General features: G+C 58.5%; 1 protein-coding gene across 1 annotated transcript; it reads left to right on the top strand.

The window, feature by feature from the left end:
• The first annotated feature begins 2,347 nt into the window (after window positions 1-2,347).
• Window positions 2,348-19,850, top strand: WSCD2 (WSC domain containing 2). Its single transcript, XM_009283854.1, has 8 exons — window positions 2,348-2,729; window positions 9,004-9,118; window positions 10,335-10,519; window positions 11,551-11,672; window positions 12,725-12,899; window positions 13,868-14,032; window positions 16,378-16,578; window positions 19,358-19,850. Exons 1-8 carry the CDS (start codon window positions 2,354-2,356, stop codon window positions 19,708-19,710), a joined length of 1,692 nt encoding a protein of 563 aa, XP_009282129.1. The 5' UTR covers window positions 2,348-2,353; the 3' UTR covers window positions 19,711-19,850.
• Window positions 19,851-20,738: the final 888 nt, after the last annotated feature.

Here is a 20,738-nt window from a genome sequence, read left to right as displayed (position 1 = left end):
CCCCGTATTCAGCACCCGTATAAAGCCCTGGGAAGGTGGGCTGAAGTGCAGAGCAGCAACTTGTGTGGGAAGGGAGGATTCGGGTTCCCATGGAGCAGCCCTTCCCTGCTGGCCGCCGGCCAGGGAGTGTGGGAGAGCAGCCAAGCACTGACGGGTCCATGGGACCGCCAGGCTGGGGGATGCTCACCCACCGTGGTGGGGGCCGGACCACCTGCCCTGGCTGCTCCAGGGTGCTGCCTGTGCCTTTCTCTTGCCACGGAGGTGCCTGCAGATGCAAAAGCCTGAATAGCAAGCAGTCTCCTTGCTCGGCTGCTACTCTTGAGTTTACTCAGCCTTTGCTCAGGCCGCATTGGCCCCGAGCGTGGCCGGGGAGGGGATGGTTTGGGGGCTCGTGCCCCACCAGCAATCCGTCCTGTGCAGCCTGCCCAGCCCTGAGGTCCACAAAAGTTCACCCGGCAGAGCCAGGGGTATTTGAATAACCACTCTGGGAACCCAAATTAAAATATTTATGTATAATTCATACCATATGTTCCACCAATATTTTTTATTTAATCAACTGAAGACAGATGGCAGGAACATAGAGGCCATTAAACTAATGGCACTTTGTCTTTCCATTTATTTTCATCTCCTTTCCTAAAATAAAACGAGTCCGTGACAGGCAGCACACCCCGGGCATGGGGCCGTCCCTGCCACCGCCGATGTGCCAGCAGGGTGCGGTGACAGTGGGGTTTCCCACTGTGAAGGTGGACCCACCGTGCAACCCGGCATGGCTTTGTCCCGGGCAGGGCTGGAGCACATCCTCCATAGCTGGGGGGTTTGGAGGAGAGAAATCCCTCTGAGGACTGTCCCTTCCCCGGGATGGCTGCCCTCCCCGTGCCGTGAGCCACCAGGGATGGCCCCGGGTAGCCCCCGGCCATGGCATTCCCGGGGCAGCACCGTGTTGATCCTGGCTGGCAGGGTGCGAATGGGGATGGTCAGCCCTTTGGTCCTGGCTGGAGAACAGAGGATGACCTGGCCTCGACTTTTGCAAAAGCCTCGCTGGGGGCACGACGGGCTGAAACACAGCCATGGGGGTATGTGGGAGAGCCACGCTGGGGGTGACGTGGGGACGTCATGCTCCCATGGGGCCTTCCAGGCAGCGGGGTGCCTGGCTGCTGGAGCAGCCACTCGCAGCAGCCTCCTGCCCTGCTGCCCATCTGGCTCCCAGGGCAGGCATTCGCTTTCTGGGGGCTTCGCTCAGGGCTAGCCGGTGCGTAGACACGTTCAGGTCTAGGGGTGAAATGCGTGTGCATGTGTGTGTGTGCATGTGTGTGCACAAGTGTGTGGACGTGCGTGCATATGTATGTGTGTGCATGGATGTGTATGCACATGTGGATGTGTGCGTGCACAGCTCATCCTCTTGTGGGTGAAATTGGGTGAAATCAGAAATCCTCCATGTGCCCCAGAGCCTTCCTATAGCACCTCTCCTGCATGACCAGACAGAACTGTGTGGGCTCTGGAGTCGGGGCTCACCCCCACATGCCTGTCCCTAAGCCCGGGACTGGGGAAGCCAGCATCGCTCCCACTGCACTGACTTCTCCTGCCTGTCCAGCATCCTTGTGCTGGGGGGGAGGTTGAACTGCCCCTCTGCAGGGCTGAAAGGCAAAGGAGAGCCCGGGCATCCTTCCTCGCCCCGTGGGGAGACGGGGACTGCAATCCTCCCCATGTCCTGGGACGCTTTCCTAAGTGTGCCTTTCTCTTTGATTTGCAGGTGAGGATTTCTTGCCCTGGGAGTGAGATGAATGGGGCTTTGTTAGACAAAGGGTCCCAGTCAGCGTTTCAGGCCCTGAGACGGTCCAGGGACTTTTCATTCTTTGTCTGAAAGGGCGACGGTGCCGTTTCCATTAGAGAGATGCTTGTGAGAGCCGGTGCCGCCGAGCGGAAAGGCGAGCGAGAAGAGCTGCGTCAGCTGATCGGCTTTCAAATCACCTTCAAACCCTCGATTTCCTTAACATGATCCCTCCATCAGCCGAGTCTCTGGGGCACGGCTGGGGGGCTTTGCCGGGAGGAGAATAAACTGGGGACGGCGGTGACAGCCAGCGCTGGAGAATCCCCCCCATGCACGGTGGGGGGGCCCCGAAATCTGCCCCCGCTGCCTTCCCCAGCCCTCCTGGACTTTATAGGGTCAGGCAATAGCTTTGCACGGCCTCACCCTGCAGCCCCCACCGCGGTTTTGGGGCACCCATTTGCTCCCCGGCACATCCTGGGAGCCACCTCCAGCCTGGGGGGGGGGCAAAACCCCCCTCTGAGCATCCCTGGGGCAGGAGAGCAGCTCCCCCGCGGCGCCAGCTGCCGGGGAAGGGATGAAGACGCTATGGCCAAATTATTGGTAAAACTCCAGCGGTATTTTCGGCGAAAACCTGTGCGTTTCTTCACACTGCTGGCTCTCTACCTGGCGGCTGGCAGCTTGGTTTTCCTGCACTCGGGCTTCGCTGGGGAGCCCACGGTGACGGGGAGCCAGCACGGCCCCGGGGCCGGCGAGGGACCGGGGCTGCCCTACCTGGGGGTGATGCAGCTGAGCCGTGGCTTCAAGGCAGCAGCGACGATGCCGGAGGGGGGACGGCGGCATGGACCCTGGTTCAAAAGCACCTCCAAGGAACCGGCAGAGAGGGGCAAAGCTGGAGACTACGGCAGTACCCAGAGCCGGGTGCTCAGGGGCAGGAGCGGCCGCGAGAAGGAGGAGGACAGAGGTAAGGGCTGGGGACACACGCGTCCGGGTGGGGGTCCCTCCTCTTGGCCTCTCCCAGGGAAAGCCTCGTGCGCTGGGGCAGCGGTCTCCGAGCTGGTTTGGTCGTGTGCCCCTACCAGGAACAAATTTCTGGGCACGCAGCCCCAGTAAATGTGTATTTATTTATTTATAAACCATATGCATGTGCTACTCGAGCGCTCAGATTTTCTTCCCGCACCCCAATGGACTGCCCTGTGCATCCCCTGGGGCGCAGCACCCCGCTTTGGAGACCACTGGTCCTGAGGATGTTCCCAGAAAGATCTTCTCCTCCCTCCTTCCCCTCCTTCCTCCTTCCCCAAGTGCCAATAATCCACTTTCATTTTTCCATTTTCACTCTTTCCCACTTGTGCATCATCAAGCTCCAAGTCGCACCTTGCTGGGACAGGTGCTTTTGGGGGTGCCAGCTGGGGAGAGGCTGCACCCCATCTTCATCCCATCCTCTGGCTGTGCCACGGGCCAAATTCAGTTTTAATTCTGTTGGCCCCAATGAACACTAAAACCAGATTTGTGGCCTGTTGTTTGCATTGCTGGGATGTTCAGGCAGGGGCTGGCTGCGATTGCCTTGCAGGCACTGAAGTGCAGGCAGACATGGGTACAGGCAGGGCTGGGGTTTGGCCTCTCTTGGCCAGGAGACCCCTGCCTGGCTGCTGCCTGGGGTGCGTGGTGTGTTGTCAAGTGGGACCGTTATTATTGAACAAAGATAAGCGAATGTAGTAGTTGTCATTGATTTTTAAAATGTCATCTATTTATCCTGAAGGCAGCTGTATGCAGACAGAGTTGCACGCTCGCTCTGAATTTGGGTGGCTGGGAGCTGCCCGTCAGGGCTTTTGCATTCCCAGTGGTTTTTCAGCTCACCGCCTCCCACGCTGGCACCCACGAGCACCCAGTGCCAGCAAACCTCACCCAAACACACCCCGCGTCCCCTCTCTGCCGGCTCTGCAGCCCCCCCCCCGGCGAAGGAGCATCTCCGGCCTTCAGCTGCTGTGAAAGCCATTACGATTTCTTGTCGTTAATAAAGTGGGCTGGTGAGAAGGAGCAATCCAGGTTATTGCTCCAGCGCCGCGCAGCTGCAGCAGCGGTGTGCTGGATGCCTTGGCGTTCGGGGCAGGAGCTGCAGCATCAGCTGGTCAAGGAAACTCAGAAGGGAATTGGGAGCGGGAGCGGTAACTGCTGGAGAGGTGTTGGGATGTTGCCGGGCTCTTCTCTGCCTGTCGGTGCTCGCTCCCCTCTCCTGAGCCCCAGGATGGGCGAAATCTCTGGTGGGGGGATGCACGTTCACGGGGAGCCCCGGTGCCTGTGAAGGCTGCTGTGTGAGCAAGCCTGTGCCCCAAAGCTGGACAGGAGCTGCCCCGTGGGGCTTGGCACATGCAATTCCCCAGGCATCCCGGGCTGGGAGCCACAGCTCCCCGGACCCTTGATGGAGCAGGGGGTGTGTGGCTCGGAGAGAAGCAGGAACCCCCAACCCCATGGCAAACTGGGGGTTTCACAGGGGTCACCATGCTGAGCCAGGCTTGGTCCCCCCCGACCCAGGCTGCTCCCGGGGCACAGGGGCCTCCTCCCCAGCCACCGGCCCCACAGCAGGTCTGTGCTCAGGTTCACTCTGGGCAAGATGCACAGTCCAGGCTTGGAAGCAGGAGGAAAAATGGCTTGTGGTGCTTAAGGGACTTTCTCATGCTAAAATGAGACGAAAGGGGGTTTCCCCGTTGTGCCATCGTGCAGAGGGGTCTCCGGGAGCGTTTCTGAGGTGCGTGTGGCTGCGTTGCTCCATTAATGCGATTTGACGTTTAGCGAATCCTCACCAGATGGTTCGTGAGCCCAAGCTGTCAGTCACCATAAAAACCCCAAGCAGCGCTCCTGACCCCGGCCATATGCAACGCGTCCACCGCGATTAACCTCTGCTGGCGCCGCCGCCTCCCCGTGCCCAGCCATGGTGGGGGCTGCGAGGGACGGGGAAGGGATGCTGGGCTCAGGCATCACTGGCGTTAGCTGCTTCTAGGTGGTCTGGGAATATCATCTTCCCCCTTTTTAATCTCACATGGGAAGGCTTGGCATGGGCAGCGGTTAATGGGAGCAGCGCAGACGTGGCAGCTGGAGGCGGTGCGGTGCCACCACACGAGCATCTTGGCAGCTCCCGAGCAGGATGGTGCGGAGAAATTCTCCAGCTTGAGAAATCCCCCGAGCCCGGCGTGCCCGGTGTGCCCGCGGGGCTGGTAGAACCTCGGGGGACAGGCGCTGAGTACGTGCCTCGCTCCCCTGCCCCTCTCCAAAGCGCCTGCTGCTTCCCCGGGCCGTCTGGCAGGAGCAGGCAGGTTTTAATGGTGGTGGTAATTAAGCAGGAGACGGCTTAACAAGGCGTCTGTGGAAGCTCTGCCACGTGAAATCATTCCAGAGGGAATACTGCTCCTAAAAACAGCTCTGGTTTAGCTAGCGTGATGTGTGGCTCTGGTTTGCCAGGGTGATGTGCCTCCCTCCTCCTCCTCCTCCGCCTCCTCTTCTTCCTCCTCCGTAATTAAGCAGGAGACGGCTTAACAAGGCGTCTGTGGAAGCTCTGCCACGTGAAATCATTCCAGAGGGAATACTGCTCCTAAAAACAGCTCTGGTTTAGCTAGCGTGATGTGTGGCTCTGGTTTGCCAGGGTGATGTGCCTCCCTCCTCCTCCCCCTCCGCCTCCTCTTCTTCCTCCTCCCTCTCCTGGCTGCGCTGGTGGAGCTCCAGGGTCAGGCCAAGGCACGGGTTGAGGGCAGCCCCGTCTGCCAGGGAACGGCTTTGGCTCATCTGCATCCCTGTGCGAAGGCACATCTCCTGCCTCAAATCTGGGGGCACTTTTGGACGGTGAAGCTGGGGGGAGCAAGCACCGGCCCCAGCCTGGCAATGCCCGGCATCGCTTCCTCTCTCCCACATCCATCTCTGGTCCTTTGCTGGACGTCTCCAGCCATTCCCGGCTGGGGCTGGGCTCCCCGTGACACACGAGCAAGCAATGCCATGAAGAAAGGGGGACCAGCCACCCCAGGCACGCAGCCGAAGACGTCCCTATATCTTCTGACACCAGCGCAGTTGTCCCAGGGGTGGTCAGCATGGGTCACCCTTCCTGAAGCTGCTGCCACCAATATCCACCTGCTCTTTCCTGTGCTCACATGGAGCATTTCCCTTCTCACATGCCAGGGGTGAGCCCCCAGCCCATCGTCGGCGAGCCATCGGTGCTCTGCTGGGCAGACAGCTGCAGAGGGAGCGTCGGGGGGCTGGGAGGGCTCAGTGCCCAGCGCGAGGCTTTTGATCAACCAGCTGGAAGATCAAGGGCAGATATTTGTTTCAAGCATCACCCTGCAGCACAGCCCTGTAAAAACACTTCTGTTCTGCCTTTAGCTTGCGGTGGTGGGTGCTGGGAGAACCCGGCGAGGGGCTGGGGCTGCTCGAGCAGGGAGGAGGTGTTGCCCCCAGGCAGACCAGCAGTGCCAACGCCCGGCTCACAGGAGCTGGGTCCCGATGGCGCCGCTCTGGAGAGCATGGCTGGGGGATTTGCTGGGATTTGCTGGGATGCTCCCCGGGGGGGTCATTAGTGACCCAAAGTGATTGCTGCTGGGACAGGGGAGCAGCCTGAGCGCACCCCGTGGGTCGGGGCGGCGTTGCAGGGGTACGACTCGCTTCCCCATGCAAGCAGGATCACCAGCTGGCCCTGAGCGGGGGCGCATCACCCAGGGGGTCCCTGCTTGCACCCCTTGCCCACACCCGACAGGGACCCCAGCGCCAAAGCAGTTTGTGCGCATGTGCTGCGCCACAGCCAAGAGCTGTGGTGCTCTCTGGAAGACCAAGCTTTACGTTAAGCTTTACATTAAGATGTTAAACATGAATTTGCAATGCCAGTGGCCCCAGTGACCAGCCTAGCTCCTGGAAGAGTGAGACATTTGGGGAATTTGATGACTTATTGCTGGGTGGATCTGTGTGTCTGTTCACACGCATGTTTCCAACATGCTCCGAAATTCCTCTTGACCCCATGAGAGCTGCGTGCTGGGGCAGGTTCCCCTCTTGCTGCTCAGCACCCTCCTGCAAGCTGTGCCTAACCCGACCACGCACCTTTCAGCATCTCCCTCTGCTCGCCCCTCCTTCACTTATTGTCCTCGTATCTCCTTAATTATTCCAGTTGCCTTCCTAATAAGTTGCAGCACGCATATGTCAAGAGCAATGGGTTGAAGGTAATGCACATCAGTCACCGGTTCTGTGCAAATGACTGGAGTAATCCTGCACCGCTTAGATCTGTCATGACCAAAATGAGCTGACCTGCTGAAACCTGCTCAGCGCTGCGGAAACGCCACGTTATGCTGAGAGTAATTGGGAGCAATGAGTTACGACTCTTTGGTGGTTAAAGTTATCATCAGGCACATTTCTCTCAGTCTTTCTCCTCCACCTTCCTCCAGGCTGGCTCAGGGAAGCCGGTTTGCAGCACTGGTGGGGCCTGCACCGTGCAGGGTGGTGGGGAGGGTGGGGGTCTTTGTGTGGGGCACACCATCGATGGGGTGTACACGTGGAGTTGGTTCAGGGACCCCCCAACAGATGCAAAATGCAAGCCGGAGGTGAGAAGTATTATCCCATAGTGTGGTTTGGTACACATGTAGAGATGCTCTGCTATTAGTGGGATAATTTGGTGTGTGATGGAGACACAGAGATGGAAGGAGAGACACGGGGTGGTAATCATGTATGGGAAGATGCACCTTGCTTGCCCAGAGCCATGGCTTCACTCTTGACCACAGCAGGGGAGCCCTCACCTCTGCTCCTGCCCAGTCCTGTGCTGCCAGATGTCCCAGTGCTTTCCCAGAACCCCTCGGCCGGGGTGCTGGGGCCAGAGCCATGGGTGGCACAGCTGGAGGGGTGTTTGGTGCTGTGAAAAACAACTCCTTGGCTTGGGATCCGGTGGCCCTGAAGGGACAGGAGCCTCTCCTTTTGTGTACCCACGCTGGGACCCTGCAGCAGCATCTCAAAGCCAGAGGCCAGTGACGACCACACGGGCTAAAGGATTTCTCCAGGACAGGGTTGCCCCGTGGCCAGCGTCCTGCAGAAGATTGCCCTGAGAGTGGAGCAGATATTTCAGGGTAATGAAAAGCGATAGTTTGCTGTTATATTCATCGAGGATGTGTATCTGAAACAGGGAGCGAGGTGAACCAGACTGGTTTGGGATTCCAAGCCAGCTCTGCCGTTGCCCCCGGGGCCGGTAAGACCCGGCCACTGGTCCCTGGGGCTGCCCTCCCCTCTCCCTGGGGCACCCGCACTGGGTGGCCGACCTGCTTGTCCTCTGCCAGAACACATTAATGGACACCTCGTTAGCTGATTACCAGATGGCTAATCCCACCGGCTCCCGAAACCCCTGTCCTCCCTGGGCAGCAGTGGCAGCGAGGGTGCTGAGCATCCTTGCACCAGCACTGCAACCCTGCGTTGGCGGCAATACGTCTTCCCCACAGCAAATGCTCAGGTGGGAGCAGGAGTGGGGCACTAATGAGGGCACCTAACGAGGAGACTGAGCGGGGACAGGGCAGGTGCTGGTGGCGCAGGGCTGCCCGGGGACGGCTCATGGACCAGCTTGCCCCTAACAAGAGCCCGCAGCCGACACAGAGTGACGCAACAGGCACGCAGGCGAGGAGACGGCTGTTTGTTTTCAGATTATTGGGAAAGGCTACATTTGTCAAATAAATGATTTCATCGTAACTATTTATTCAGCTCTATTCCCTGTCTACTGGCATCTTCATTTGCTCTCAGCACAGGCATCAGCCTTTACTTTGCCAAGTGTTAGCGCTGGGCAAATATCCTTCACATCGATGTCTGGGGCTGGGGAAAATGAGCTGCTGGCTGAGGAAAATTTGTATTAACCCGTATTTCTCCATTCTGCCTACCCTTGTGTTCCTGGCCGGGCAGAGTGAAGGGGATGGGTTATTTTACCATGTAACTCATCTCTTTTTGGAGCCACTTTGCTCAGTTTTGAAGCTGGTGGGAAGGAAGAGGACAGAGAGGAGAAGCCTCAGTGCAGAGCCACAGCATCCTTTCTATCCATAGTGGGTGTTTCTGGGCTTTGCCTACCTTTCCTTGCAGTGTTTGCAGGGGCATGTACCCAGAGCACGTGTTTCTAAAGCAAATGAACAGGGCGCGTTGCTGCGCATCCCTGTTTAGGGAAAAATCAAAAGAGGGGGGTGGGAATTGGTGGGCTCAGCCCCAGCTGGTTCTTACCCTCCTCTCCTCTACCCTCCCCCCAGCAAGATATGTCGGCTGCTACGTGGACAACACTCGCCGGCGAACGCTGCGCGGCGTGTCCTTCTTTGACTACAAGAAGATGACAGTCTTCCGTTGCCAGGACAACTGTGCCGAACGGTAGGGCGGGAGATGGGCACCACGTCTTCATCAATTCCCACACACCGCCAGTGTTTCTCTGCCGTCACAGTTCCCTGCCCCGGCTGCTCCCCTCCTCTTCGTCCCGCCTTCCGTCTTTTTTCTTTAGATTTATGTCATTTTGATTTTTTTTTTTTTTAATTCACTGGTGTTTTCCAGGACCCCAGTTTCCTCCCCCAGAAAAAGGTCAGGGGGGATGATGGGCTCCATCCTCGTACAGGGCAGGGGGCTCCAATTCGGTGCTGGGGGAGCCTTGAGCACTTCCATCCACCCAGGGGTGGCCCCACCAAAACGCCGTCCCCCACCAAAATACCCTTCCCAGACCTTCCCAGCTGTCAAAGCGCGTCTGTGAGAAGCTGGGGAGACACATGGATCCCTTGCTGCAGAAGTTTTCTCCTTTCCCTAACGTTACACGAAGGATGTGCCCTAAATGTGGTCTGTGCCGGTGGGGCGGGTGGCATTGCAGGCAGTTTGTTGCCTCCAAACTCCCCTGGAGCCGAAGCCCATCTGTGCAGCATCCCACAGCACCTGGGGACGTTGCTGCAAAGGGCCATCGCTGATCACTGGGGCAGTGGCATGTCCCCTGCATAGGGCTCATCCACCTCAGCAGGATGCTCGCCGTGACGGACACGTGCCATGAGCCGAGCCAACTGCTGCGGGGCATCCTCGGCAGTGCCGATGCAGGGCTGTTCCACGCCAGAGCCCCTCCGCAGCGCTGGCAGCCCCGCGGTGGGACTTGCCAGCCCGGCACTGCCCCTCTCCAGCGGGTTTCCAGCTCTGCTGACACTTGGCAAGTGCCCGCCTGTGCTGCAATCCTCCCCCTTTCAAATCCAATCTGTACCGAGCAGCACAGCTCTCCCACTTTGAAGCCCAGCAAAGTCCCCGTCACTTATTCCTGCTCCACCATCACCCGTTACATCCTCCCTGCCTGTAAGAAATGTCTCTGTCTCCTGCTTTATGATCTCTGTGGCCCGTGGAGCCCTTTCCCTTGGAATAGAATAGAATAGAATAGAATAGAGTATTTTCAGTTGGAAGGGACCTACAATGATCATCTAATCCAACAATGCATCCTTGGGATGCAGTGCTGCTTCCAGCGCTGGGTGTGAGCTGGCTGCAGTGGGGATGCTCCCGCAAAACCCCGTGGAGCCGGGGGTATGCCTGGGGACACGCTAAGCCCCCCCCATCTCCCTCTCCCCAGGGGCTACCTCTACGCAGGGCTGGAATTTGGCGCCGAGTGCTACTGCGGGCACAAGGTCCAGGCGTCGAATGCCAGCGAGTCCGAGTGCAACATGGAGTGCAAGGGGGAGAGGAGCAACACCTGCGGCGGGGTCAACCGCCTCTCCATCTACCGCCTGGAGCTGGCCCAGGAGTCCGCCAGGAGATGTAAGTCGGCAGCATCGATGCGGCTCCCGGCTCGGCCCCGAAATGGGGGAACCCCTTGTGGTGCCAGCGGGGGCAAGGCCCGGCGTTCCTGCGCTGCGTAAGCTGGGTCACAGCTCGGGAGAGGTGGTTTGAAAGTGGTTCAGGTCTGCGGCTGGGGTAGTTTTGCTCCTGCGAACCGCGGGGACCCCCCTGTGGGGATGGCTGCCGGCCGGGGCGGGCTGGAGCAGGGAGCCCCAAGGACCTCACCAGGAATTCAGGGCATTTTGGGGGACTTTGGATGAAGACCTCTTTCCTGATGGCCAAACAGGACCATCGTTGCATTCAGTGTGCGCTGCCGGTGGAGCTGGCTGCGGGATGAAGGATGTGCGGGAGCGCCAGAGAGAGCCAAGGGTGCTCCCTGTCAGAAGCGCTTGTTTGGCTCCCAATTAGGCAGCACTATAATTACCCACATTTGCTGCTTTTCTTTCCTCGTCCCCAAGCAAGGGGAAAGAGGGTGGCAGCATTCAGAGCTACCACCACCACGTACCCGGTGGAGTAGCAGTCCCGGAGAGGGGCCGAGGGTGTCTGGGTACGTGCAGCGGTGGGTGAGGACCCGGGATGGGACCCCTCGGGGCACAGATGCCGGTGGGGGGACCAGGCCAGACCCAACCCTGCTCTCCTCACTAGCTCCATCCCTCCTGCAGCCTGGGATCACCGAGCTGATAAAAATAGGGAGGAAAAAATAAACCCGATTTTGCTGCCAGGGCTTTTGCTCTGATTTTGCACCGTAAGCAGCCGGGCGAGCTTGTTAGCAAACGCGGCTTCGCAGCCAGAGGGTGACGAGAGCTGGAGAAAAGCAGCCGCTGTGCCGATGGGCGGCTGGAGAGGAGCGGTGGGGGATGGGGATGGGGACACCGGGGCACGCAGAGGCTCTTGCTCCCGAGCCTGGGGCGCGCGGGGTGGCAACGGCGTCATTTTTGGGGTGCAGACCCTGCTCCTCATGGTCAGGCCAGCATCGCTCTCAGTGCCGCTGTGACCTCTCTCCCTCGCAGACGGCAGCGCAATATTTCGGGGGTGCTTCCGCCGGCCGGACAACATCTCCATCGCCCTGCCCGTCAGCCAGCTCATGCTGAACATGTCGGTGGACAAGTGCGTGGACTTCTGCACCGAGAAGGTACCGGAGGGCGGGGGGGAGGTGCAGGTCGAAAGCTTAATCATCTAAATCTTCATCATCAGAAAGGGTCACACTGGGTAAATTTTAATCCCATTTATTATAACAATTATGTATATCCAAACTACAAACGATCGTATTGACTGTCTGTGTCTCTGCCGCGGGGAGGGACTGGCCCGCAGCTCCCCGCAGGGGCAGCACCCGCTGCCTGCCCTGCCTGCTCCCCGTGGCTTTGCCCCCCCCAGCAGGCAGCAGCCGCCCCAGGGGGTGTTTGGGCAGGAGCATCGCGGGGTCCTGCTCTGGTCCAGGGATGCTGCAGTGCAGTTTGCTCCTAGGGCATGATGCCTATAAGCAGGCAGGGGAAAGGCTGGCAGTGGGCATTGCTGGAGTATTTATTAATTAAAATTAGGTAAATTATCAGGCAGAGGAAGAGAAAGGCCTGCAGGTGGGGACAGTCCTGTCCTCCCTTTGTGGCCTCCCCAGCAGAGGACGGTGGGGAATAAACCATCGCACCAGTTAAATATGAGCAGCTGCTCCGTCGCTGGCTCCACTTTCCCATTGCTGCCCGGAGAGCTGGGGCCAGGAGATGTAAATAACCAGAGCCCCTCGATTAACCCGGCGCTGCCACAGCCTGGCGGTAAATCATCTGTCACCCACCAGATGGGTCTTGTAACTCCGGGCTTGGAAACGCCAGCGAGGCTGCTGCAGGGCCATCCATGGGCTCTTAGTAACCTTGGTGCGGGTGGGAAACTCACAAATGACGTGCCACGGCTCTGCCGGCAGCACCAGCGCCCGGTGCATTGCTGCCTGCACCAGCAGGCAGCTCAGCTGTGCCACGGGAAAGTTGGGGCTCAGGTGTTTTTGGGTGTCAGCAACGAGCTGCTTGTGCAACCGGCTCGAGGGATGCTGCAGCTGGCTGGAAGGATGCTGCAAGCCGCCCTGTGCTGCACAGTGGGGCCGGGACGGCGAGGACGGGAGTGGGGGGCAGAGGAAGGGTCTGCCGTGGGGGACGGGGACGGTGCTGCTGGCTGCCCTCCCTCTGCCCGTCCCCACAGGAGTACCCGCTGTCGGCCCTGGCCGGGACCGCCTGCCGCTGTGGTTTCCCCACCACACTCTTCACCCTGCACGAGCGCGAGGACGAGCAGCTCTGCGCCCAGAAATGCGCTGGCGAGGAGTTTGAGAGCTGCGGCACTGCCGAATACCTCCTCGTCTACCAGACCCAAGTGCAAGGTAAGCCGGCGCTGGGCTCTCCCTGCCTGCTGCCAGGCAGGGGGACGGGCAGGGACCACTCCAGCGCGGGTGCCAGCACCCATTTCCCAACCCCTTCCCGGGGACGCTGGCAGAAAGTGAGCGTGAGCTTGCAGCGTGTATTTGGCTTTCATTAAAAATTACCATTTATTTTAATTTCCTGGGAAATCAATCCTCCCCTGAACAAACAGCTTTAATTACTGCCTGACTCAGCTGCAGGGGAGAGCAGTTTGCCATCTGCCTCCAGCAGGATCCCTCCCTGCCGGCGCTTGTCCCACCTTGTCACCAGCAGTACCAGTGAGCCGGAGCTTTGCCAGCCAGGGGGAAACAGGCTCCAGGGAAAAATATGGGGGGAAAAAGCTGTGGCCAGAGAGAAAGTCCCCGGGAGGCTGTGCAGAGAAGGCTCCTGTCCCCCACCGCCCTGCAGGTCCCAGTGGTGGGACCGACGGAGACAGGGAAGTACAGGGCAAGGGGAAACCTGTTACTGGGAGAGGAAAGGGCTGAATGGAGTGAGGACCCAAATTCAGGGGGTTTTGCTTCAGAGTGGCTCGGTCTTGACACAATCCCTGCTTCGGCGTTTGAGGCCTTGCTGGAAACGCTTGTGCATTTGTCAATACAAAAAGCAGGGGCATTGCTTGGCAAATGCACCCATGTTACTCACTCTCCCCTAATCATGCAGGCAGCAAGCAGCCGGTAATGGCAGAGCACCTCCTGCCCTCTTCTTAGGTATTTTTGGGGTGTTTAGGACTCTTTGGAATGTTCAGGACTCTTTGGGGTGTCCCTATGTGCTTTAGATAGGGTGCCTTTCCCTATAGCAGCCACCTCCTCGCACCCTGTCCCAGCATCTTCCCAGGAGGCAGCAGCATGCCGCAAGGAAGAGGGATATCTCTGTAGGAAAAGCACGTTACCATGCCACAGCCCTGATGTGCCTTGGTCGGTTCTCGCTGCAGACAACCGCTGCATGGACAGGAGGTTTCTCCCCACCCGTGCCAAGCAGCTGGTGGCCCTGGCCAGCTTCCCCGGTGCCGGCAACACCTGGGCACGCCACCTGATTGAGCTGGCCACTGGCTTCTACACCGGCAGCTACTATTTCGATGGGTCTCTCTACAACAAAGGTGAGAGGGGGGTTCATTGCCGGGGGTGCACCGGTCCCACCTGAGCTGGGAGAAGGTCCTAGTGTCATCCCGTGGGTCTGCAGGAAGGGGAGGGCAGAACCAGGTACCACCGATGCTGCTCCATGGGATGGTTTGTGCTGGATGTGTCCTGGTTCAAAGGGTATCGGGGAGACCCGACATCACATGTGCCCTGCCCATAACCTCCCCATGCTGCCCACTAACCTTGGCCAGGACCAATTTGGGGCAGAACTGGGGTTTCTCCATCACGCTGGTGGTTTTTAACCCGCTGTGGGTTTGAACTTTCTAGAGGAGGAACCAGAGCTCCAACCCTGGCAAACAAGGCAATTCCTGCATTTTTTTTTTCCCCCAACAAAAGGCCGATGGGGTTTTGTGATCAGATTTCCCCAGGAGCTGGTGTTTGCGGGCTTGGCACTCTCGTCCCAGGATGTATAAAGTGAGAAGCAGAAGAAAGTCACAGCTGTGTGGTGAGAAGGACTCGTGCAGCCTTGCAGCTTCAGGATTTGGGGGCGGGTGGTGCTGGTGGCACCAGTATCCTGGAGTACAAACGTCTCCATGTGCTTCCCAGGTAGCTGCAGATAAAAAAAGTGACATATCAGGGCACCCGGGGAACACTGACACCCAAATTAATGAATATTTGCAGTGCAAAGAAGCGCCGATGAGCTCACAGGAAGGGGGGGGATGGAGGAGGGAACTGATCTCGTTTGCCTGTTCTCCTTGGGCTGAAGGATTTGGTGGAGATCCATCTTCCCATCCTGGGCAACACAGATATTTGCCCAGTAAATATTTAATGGAGGAGGGATGCTGTTGCTCCCACCTCTTGTGCCATCCAGGGCAAAGCAGCAGCGCTGTGCCCACTGTATTGGTACCAAAGCCAATAGCATGTGGGCTTTGGGGACCCCAAATTAAGCAGCGAGAATAAGTTCCAAGCCAAAAAAAAGCTCGAGGCAGGCATGAGCTTTTTCAGGCAGAAGCCAGCTCCTCCCAATAACCCACCATATCGCAAGGGGGAGTGAAAAGACCAGTTCCCCCATTTTATAGCCATTTACAATGATTTTATTCATAGACCTTGAAGGTTTCTCCTGCTTTTCCTTCCGCTTTTGCGGCTCTGAGAGGAAATCCTCCTTCCCTCCTTGGCCGTGGCGGAGCTGGGATCTGTACCTGGGGTACTCACGTAGCTGGTGGGGTCTGTACCCGGGGTACCTGCACAGCCGGCCGAGGTCTGTACCCCGCGTACCCCCTAAAGCCCTGCTTGCCCGACACCATAGGCAGCGATGCACATTTCTTCAAGATTTGCCAAATTCAGCCCTTCAGAGATGGAGATGCTCTGCGCTGAGTGAGGAAGCCCGGGCTGTATCAGCCCCCGGTACTGGCATCCACCTGGGGTGCAGCTGGCATCGCGCGTCCCACGGAGGGGAGCATCACCGGGTGAAAGCCTTAGCAAGGTTTTGCTCATCCGACCGAGTGCAGGTTTCATGTTTATTCTAGGCTGAGCGCGTCGGAGGGCCCGGAGGTATCCAGGCAACTGGCAGATTAGCCATCACGTCCCTGCGTCGCACGGCATGGCTGCCGAAAGCAAATTACACATCTATAATTGATGTAATACAGCTACTTACAGCTTATCTCCCCCCTCAGCTCAGCTCTGCTGCCCACATACTGTTCCCGGGTAGTTTGGGTTGTGCTTTACAGGGGCCGGGGGTTCAGAGGGGCTGGGAGCGATGCCGGGCTCAGCCCCTATACTCCGTGCAGGGGACATGGGGGACGGTGGTTCCCTCTCTGGACCCCCCACGGCATCACTGCAGCCCTTGGGCTCATCTGCAGCCCCACGGGCTTGGGGTTTTTTACCTTTTTTAATTTATTGGGAGGGTTTAAATGCTGTGGCCAAGGAGATTATAGCTATAAAAATATGTTCTTGACCCCACCAATATAAGCATAAGATACATTAATGCAGTATGCAGTTATTTAATGCCAGTGTGCTTTGCCCTGGAGGAAAGCTGGGCTGTGCAATATCAGGCTGTTGCAGACCACCTCGCTGAGAAGAGCCGAGCATGGCCTGGGAGGAGGCAGCCCTGCTCGGTCCCCGTGCCCGCTACCCACCCTCTCATACATGAATTTTACATCATGGCTTGACTCACAACTCAGGCAAATAAATGATTTCCATCTGGCAGAGGGATGCAAATTCTACTTCAGGCCCCAACTGCTTTTATCCAGCTGTATTTTGCAACCTGATATCCCCCCCCCCATCATTCCCTTTCCCCGGCTTTTATTATTTTTATTAACTTCGTCACTGGCCACTTCTCAGGCGCCTGCTTGCTCTGTCCCGGCAGGGTTCAAGGGCGAGAGGGACCACTGGCGAAGCGGGAGGACGATTTGCATCAAAACCCACGAGAGTGGCCAGAAGGAGATTGAATCCTTCGATTCAGCCATCCTGCTCATCCGAAACCCCTACAAGGCTCTGATGGCGGAGTTCAACCGCAAATACGGGGGGCACATCGGCTTCGCGGCTCACGCCCACTGGAAGGGCAAAGGTAGGCTGGTGGGCTTGGCTGCCCCTGCCCCGCTTCCACAGGACCCAGGTGGGCAAGCTCCAGCCTGGCCGCCAGAGCTATGAGGCTGTTGTTAAAGCCCAGCAGAGCTCAAGCCTGGTCCCCATGTTGGAGGGGCATCTCCTGGGCTTGCAACCGGCACGACCCGCAGCATCCACCTTGCACGGCCAAGGGCTCCTGCATGGGTGGGATGGGATGGGATGGGACGGGACGGGATGGGGAAGCAGAGATGCTCGGCTGTTCGGTGCTGCGTTGGGCCACATGGGCAGCAGCAGCGAGGTGGCAGTGCCCGGGGACACGAGTCTGACAGCAGCCTGGTGCCAGCAGGGAGGGAATGGGTCGGGTGGGCAGGAGCCCAAGGCCCCAAACTCTGTCCCTTCTTCGGAGCAGCTCTTCGAGGCCAAGGGCAGCTGGTCTGAACACTTGGCTGGGCAGGTGGAGAGCAAGGAGAGGTTAAAAAATAACAGGACCCATCAGACATCTCCACCATCACCTGGTGGGCATATGCGTCGGTGTGGGGGCTGCAGCATCTCCATGCTGCCACCAAAGCCGGATCCCAGCAGGACCACCCTGCCTGGGGGGAGTGGGGGGGTGTCAGAAGTGGATGGGCAGCCCCGCTCTCCGGCAGAGCCAGCCCTCGCATGGGCAGCGCCGTGGGGTGGAAACAAACCCCATAACTCCCTAAGGCAATAGTACCTGCAACAGGTCCTGCCCGCCGCTGCCAGGTCACTCACCTGCCTCCATCTTCCTCCCGGCTGGCAGCGCCGCTCCGGCTCTGCCTGTCCAGTGCGATCTCACACGCGCCTGAGTTTCTGATTAGCAGGAGGAAGGAGGTCTCCTCCAAGCCCCGGTTATCTGTCCTTCCCCAAGGCAGAGGCGCAGGAGAATGGACCCAGCCAATGTGCAGGGCAGTGCCTGCAAAATCCCCAGCTGGGGGAAGCCCCCTGCCCCTTTGCCGCGCTCTCCCTCTTGCTGGCGCCGGCAGCAGGAGTGGTGGCTGCCGCCAGCCCATCCCTATGGACAAGGCGGTGGCAGGGTGTTATTTCTGTGCACCCAGCTGCTCCGGAGACGCTACCTTTCCCATGCACAGGCATATTATGGAGGCTTGTTAATTATAGCAATTTACAAATTGATGTTGTGGAATTGACTTCATTGGAAAGAGTTAAAATATTTAGCTTGATTGAACATCTGCTACCCTTAATTCAGAGTTTATTTAAGGGGAGCTTTTGCTGTTGTTGCTGTTATGTGCCTGGATTTTGTTATTGCCATGTGCTTGCAGCGCCGGAGACGGCCCAGCCCTGCTCTCCCCATCGCCCCAATCCCGTAAAACCAGGGAAGAGAAATGTCCCACTGCTTCCTCAGTGGCTTTTCTCCCTGGGCAGGTCCCTGGGCTGGCATCGCCCCCGCCGTGGTGGGGTACGAACCTCTTGCTAGTTTTTATCCCCATCTGCTGCATCCCAAAGGACAACTTCAAATTGCAGATACAGCTGGGAGGGGGAATGCAGGATGATCCCCTCGCTGGAGCCCCAGTACCGTGGGAACCCTCCCGAGCTTTCCCGGTCCCAACCCCTCCCCCCCGAAGCCTGTCCCACGCCTCGTGCCCCTGAGGGGAGGGGGGGTCAGGCAGAGGGGACCCTTCCCTCCACCCCAGCACAGTCCAATTTGGACGCGCATCAAAATACATCACCGAATTCCCTCCAGAGGATGTACGGCGTAATTAGCTGATGGGTTAATCGTCAGGTTAATTAACCATTGGAACAACTTGCCCGGAAAGATGGAGATTTTCCATCGCTTGAGGACTTCAGTCGGGCTGGGAGGGTTGCTGAGAGCTGTGGTTCAGCACCAGGGAGGGGTTGGAGACCCCCGTTTCGCTGACTCTGCGTGGGGGCTCAGCCTGTGGAGGACCCCGGCCGTGGAGCCCGGGGGTCCCCGCGGGACCATCAGCACCCACCCTGCCCTCCCACCAGTGCGGGAAGCAAATGCTCAATGGGGCCAGTTCGTTTGTGCCAAGTTTGCAATTAGTGCTTGGGTGCGTGGTTAAATAAATCATCCAGAGGACAAAAAAAAGTGATTAAAGGTGAGTAATTAAGACAGGGCGTGGGGCTCCCATCCCCAGTCTTCCCTGCAGAAAGCGCCTTGCTTCCTGCAGCCTGGCTCTCCAAACCGTTTCCTTCTCCCAGGAACTAATTTTGGGGCAATTTTGGAAAAAAGCCGTGCCCTCTCCCCAGCCTCGCCCACAGGTGCCGGTGCTGGGGGGCTTTTCCTTCCCCCACCCCGTTCTCAGCCCTGCGTGGAGCCCGCAGAGGCCGCGGGTGCCGTGAAACACCCATTTGGTTCCGTGACATTAATTTTACGATATCCCTGGAGCGGTTCCAAAGCAAAGTTTTATGTGATATGATTACACAAGGTGAATTGTCCTGTATCTGTTTAATGAAACAGATACTGTGTTTAATGATTCTTCAGGGAATTAAATACAGTTAAGCTATTAATCAGGCATTGGTTTCGTGGGGAGGACAAGAGGAAGAGGCAGATACCCAGAGCTTTTATGCATCGTGAGATAGATGTATACGGCACTGCCAGGAGAGTTGTGGCTTATTATCGATGTTTCATTATCCTTTTTATCACCTGATTTTTATGGGAGGATCAATTAGCGAGAAGGATAATTGAAAGATTTCAGCAGGGAGTGCAGGCGGTGGCCCTGGGATGGGGGATGCGGGGGACACGGGGGACACCCACTAACCCTGTCCTCTGCTCCTTCCAGAGTGGCCGGAGTTCGTGGCGAACTATGCGCCGTGGTGGGCGACCCACACCCTCGACTGGCTGCGCTACGGCAAGAAGGTGCTGGTGGTGCACTTCGAGGACCTGAAGCGGGACCTCTTTGTCCAGCTGCAGCGGATGGTGGGGCTGCTGGGCATCACTGCCTGCGAGGACAGGCTGCTCTGCGTCGAGGGACAGAAGGACGGCAACTTTAAGCGTTCCGGCTTGAGAAAATTGGAGTACGACCCTTACACCCCTGAGATGAGGAAGATGATCAGCGGCTACATCAAAATGGTGGACACAGCTCTGAAACTCCGAAACCTGTCGGGAGTCCCGGATGACTACTATCCGAGATGATGGTGACAGTGGCAGGGGGACCTGACCCTGCGTGGCGAGGAAAGGCTCGGTCTCCCCGGCCTCTGCCTACTTCCACCCAGTGGGTGGCTTTTCTTTTAATTCTCCATCTGCTGCTATTAGCTGTTAATCAACTCCCTGCACGAGCAACGAACAGTCCCCAGCCATCGCTGAGCTTGCTTGGCTGACGCCGACGCGGACCCGGGCACGGCGGCACCGCCGAGGGGATGCACGATGCCTTCCCCGCCACAGGGTTCCTGCTCCGTCCCGCGCCTGTTTCAGCTGCTGCACCCCTCCTTGGCAGTGCAGCGGGTTATTTGTGCCATCCCTCCGGGCTGGCTGTCGGGGATACTGCGTTGCTCGTGCCGTGCCTGATGCACCCCCCGGTGCCGGCACGCTGCCACGGTGCCACAGGAGCTGAGCTCCCCTGGGGTGGGTATCCCCAAACGCCCCTCGCTCCTTGGCCATCCCTGGAAGGCTGCTGCCCGTCCCTGGATGGAGTCCATTGGCCTTCCCAAAGGAGAAGAGCCAGGGGGGGTTGGCACCGCGTGGGCAATGCTCCCGTGGATCCTGGTTAGAGGTTATGGAGAGCGGGAGGGCTGCGCCAGGGAGAGCGGTGCAACCAAACAAGGTGGCCGTGTCCCCCCTGCGCACCCTCCCTTGGCTCCGCAGGGACCCTCCTTGAGCCTGGGGACAGGGGGGTCCCTGGGGCAAGGCTGGCATCCCCAGCCACAGCACCGGGCAACGTTGCTGCTCCATCCATGTGGTCACTGCTCCAGCCCCGGTGCCCCGGGGGGGCCCATGACCCCCACCCATGGGCTGCAGGTGGGAGCCACCCCGACGTGTGTGGGTGATGCTCGAGAGGGGGACATTGACCCCGGACAGAAGAGCTTGCAGGACCCACAAGCACATCCGTGCCTCATTTTGAAAGCTCACGTGCCAGAAGAGCCCCCCAGAAGCAGTTTTGGGGGCTGTGAGCAGGAGCCATGCTGCAGCCCAGCTGCATCAAGCCCGCACGGCAGCGGGGAGCA

The sequence above is a fragment of the Aptenodytes forsteri genome, unplaced genomic scaffold (assembly GCF_000699145.1).
Source record: "Aptenodytes forsteri isolate BGI_AS27 unplaced genomic scaffold, ASM69914v1 Scaffold118, whole genome shotgun sequence".
NCBI lineage: Eukaryota > Metazoa > Chordata > Aves > Sphenisciformes > Spheniscidae > Aptenodytes > Aptenodytes forsteri.
Note: the sequence above shows the minus strand (reverse complement) of the source record. Positions and strands in the feature narration are given on the sequence as shown.

Bases quoted from the DNA above. Each gene is read 5' to 3' on its own strand.
- WSCD2 (XM_009283854.1), top strand. From the start codon at position 2,354: ATGGCCAAATTATTGGTAAAACTCCAGCGGTATTTTCGGCGAAAACCT. The intron at 9,119-10,334 runs GTAGGGCGGGAG...CCCTCTCCCCAG, and splicing joins CAGGACAACTGTGCCGAACG to GGGCTACCTCTACGCAGGGC. The intron at 12,900-13,867 runs GTAAGCCGGCGC...TTCTCGCTGCAG, and splicing joins CTACCAGACCCAAGTGCAAG to ACAACCGCTGCATGGACAGG.